Source organism: Pterocles gutturalis, unplaced genomic scaffold (genome assembly GCF_000699245.1).
Source record: "Pterocles gutturalis isolate BGI_N339 unplaced genomic scaffold, ASM69924v1 scaffold18777, whole genome shotgun sequence".
Taxonomy (NCBI): Eukaryota; Metazoa; Chordata; class Aves; order Pterocliformes; family Pteroclidae; genus Pterocles; species Pterocles gutturalis.
In genome coordinates, this window is record NW_010113200.1 from 10418 (window position 1) to 12965 (window position 2548).

Consider the following 2548-nt stretch of genomic DNA (forward strand, 5'->3'; position numbering starts at 1 on the left):
TGCCCTGCAGCCGTGTGTCTGTCCAGGATCCCAGTGTGCTTGGGGCAGCTGGGCTGGCGGCTGAACTGGACACGGGTTTCTGCAGAGGTGGGAGCGGGGTCTGTTCCTGCTGCAGGACCGGGCTGGAATTCGGGATCTCATGGCTGGTGACTCCTGAATCCCCCGAGCGCTGCTCCCGTGTCCTGCCCTAAGTTCACTCCTAGTAATTCCATCAGCAGATAATTGCCCGTGAAGCATCTGAGGCAATACTCGGCTGGGAATTAAGATCCTGTTGCTGTCACGACTCTTTTGTTTTCCACCCCAGAGGTGGCTGCATAAAATCAGATATTGCAAAAGAGAGTAGAAGGGGCACATTAGGCTTTTTTTTTTGTTTTTAACATATATTTGCATCCCCCAGTCGGGTCTGACCTTAGACCTACCTTGTCCTCCCCTTTCATCGGAGCTGTCAGCTCTGACCTGGCAAGGTCCATCCTTGGCCAGCTCCTCCGTGGGGAGGGAGAAGAGCCCCACGATGGAAGTTGGGTGTTCCTGGTGAGCTCACCACCGCTGTGACACCATCCCGACGCTCCCAGTCCAACCCCTTCCCCTCGTCCCTTTTGCAGGCAACATGTGAAAGGGGCTTTGCAGCCATGGAGGAGACACACCAGAAGAAGATCGAGGACCTGCAGCGGCAGCACCAGCGGGAGCTGGAGAAGCTGCGGGAGGAGAAAGATCGCCTGCTGGCAGAAGAAACAGCTGCCACCATTTCAGGTATGGGGACACGCCGGAGGGTCCCCGGCAGTGGGGCTGCTCCGTGTCGATGGGGACGTGGGGATGGCGTTTGCTCCGGTGTGCGGGAGTGCGGGGTGGGATGAGGGCTGGGTGGGAGTCACGGGGAGATGGGGAGAGGCTGGTGGAACGTAGGTTTTGGATGGAGGTCCATCTCTTGGTCCTTCTCCAGGCTTGGTTCCCCTCTCCTTGGCTGTAACACGGTCTGATCTATTTTATGTTCCATCTCAGAAAGGTGTTAGTCGTTCTTGTGGTTAATTTATTGCCTTTTCCACACTGACTTCATTCTTCAGTGCCTCAGGGAGTTTTAAAGCTCTGGAGCCCAGGGTCTCTGCATTAGGACTCCCACAATCCAGGAAACAACATGGGAATTGGACAATCCTTTGGACTTCTTATTAAAAAGTGGGATTTGCAGAAGCCCCTTTGCTGCTTTGCAGCCGGGGGCACAGACTGAAGGGGATGCAAAGCAATGGGAGGGTCACTGGAAGGACTTGGGGTTTGTTTCTTTAAACGCCAACCAAAAAAAAACCTCAAAAAAACCTGCCCTTGGGTGGAGCGGTGCTGGGTGCTATCGCCATGCGGGGTGCTAACGCCCTGCTGTCCCACGCAGCCATCGAAGCCATGAAGAACGCGCACCGGGAGGAGCTGGAGCGAGAGCTGGAGAAGTCCCAGCGCTCCCAGATCAGCAGCGTCAACGCCGACATCGAGGCCCTCCGAAGGCAATACCTGTAAGACCATCATCATCCTCCATCTCGCTGTCTCTTGCGGGGATATTGCGCGCGTGGGAGACCCTGTTCTCCCCTTTCATTTCAGTGATGAGTTAGGGGCTGACCCAGCTGTGCCCATCGGAGGTTCTCAGTTGCCCGTAATCTTTCGGGCTCTGGGTCAGTGTCCCCACACCACCCAAATCCAGCACTTTACGGTCACCAGAAGTAGCAGACGTGCAGCCAGGGTGCTGCTTTTCACGCAGCTGCAGCGGGAGGGTTGTTGAACCAAATCTAACTGGGTGAGGAGCAAGCCCTTAGCTCTTCATGGCAACGCTGTCCTCGCGTGGGAGCTGAGCAGAACGGCCACGCAGCCTTACTAACCTTGGTGCATCTCCGTAAGATGCGTAGGTGTGCAAATACACCTGGTCCTGAGCGCCTAGAGCCAATTTGATCTCAGCTCAGTTTTTGGAGACCTGAGGAAATCCTGACATTTAACCTCCTGGAAAAAGACCTCCCCGTCCCCTTTGGTGCCCAGGCATCGCCGTGCCAGGAGAGGGATGGGCTGCCTCGCTCTGGGGTGGAGGTTTTTCCCAAGCAAGTCCTTCTCCTCGGTGCTTAGATCCCTGTTGGGTTGTCCCGGGGCGCTGGAGGAGGCGTGGGCACGGGTGGCTGTGTGCCTGGGGAGGGCATTACCCGGCGTGTGTTTCACAGGGAGGAGCTGCAGTCGGTGCAGCGGGAGCTGGAGGTGCTTTCGGAGCAGTATTCGCAGAAGTGTTTGGAGAACGCCCACCTGGCGCAGGCGCTGGAGGCTGAGAGGCAGGCCCTCCGCCAGTGCCAGCGGGAAAACCAGGAGCTCAACGCCCACAACCAGGTGAGGGTCCCTCCGGTGCCCAGGCCAGCCGGCGTGGGCAGGGGGTGACGGGCAAACCGTGCGGTGGGCTCAGCACCGAGCTGTGGCTGTGCTCCCCCTTCCCACAACATCTCTCCTCCTCTTCCCAGGAGCTGAATAACCGCCTGGCTGCGGAGATCACGCGATTGCGGACCCTGCTGACCGGGGAGGGCGGGGGGGAGGC

The 2548-nt window shown here is 58.0% G+C and overlaps 1 protein-coding gene across 1 annotated transcript in view; it reads left to right on the forward strand.

Annotated features, from left to right (window-relative positions):
- MPRIP (myosin phosphatase Rho interacting protein) overlaps positions 1 to 2548 on the forward strand; it is a gene marked incomplete at its 5' end in the record, with an annotated part of 18681 nt that overhangs the window by 10341 nt on the left and 5792 nt on the right. Inside the window, 4 exon segments of the mRNA XM_010074395.1 lie at positions 603 to 750; positions 1379 to 1496; positions 2187 to 2346; positions 2475 to 2548. Coding sequence (XP_010072697.1) covers positions 603 to 750; positions 1379 to 1496; positions 2187 to 2346; positions 2475 to 2548 — 500 coding nt within the window.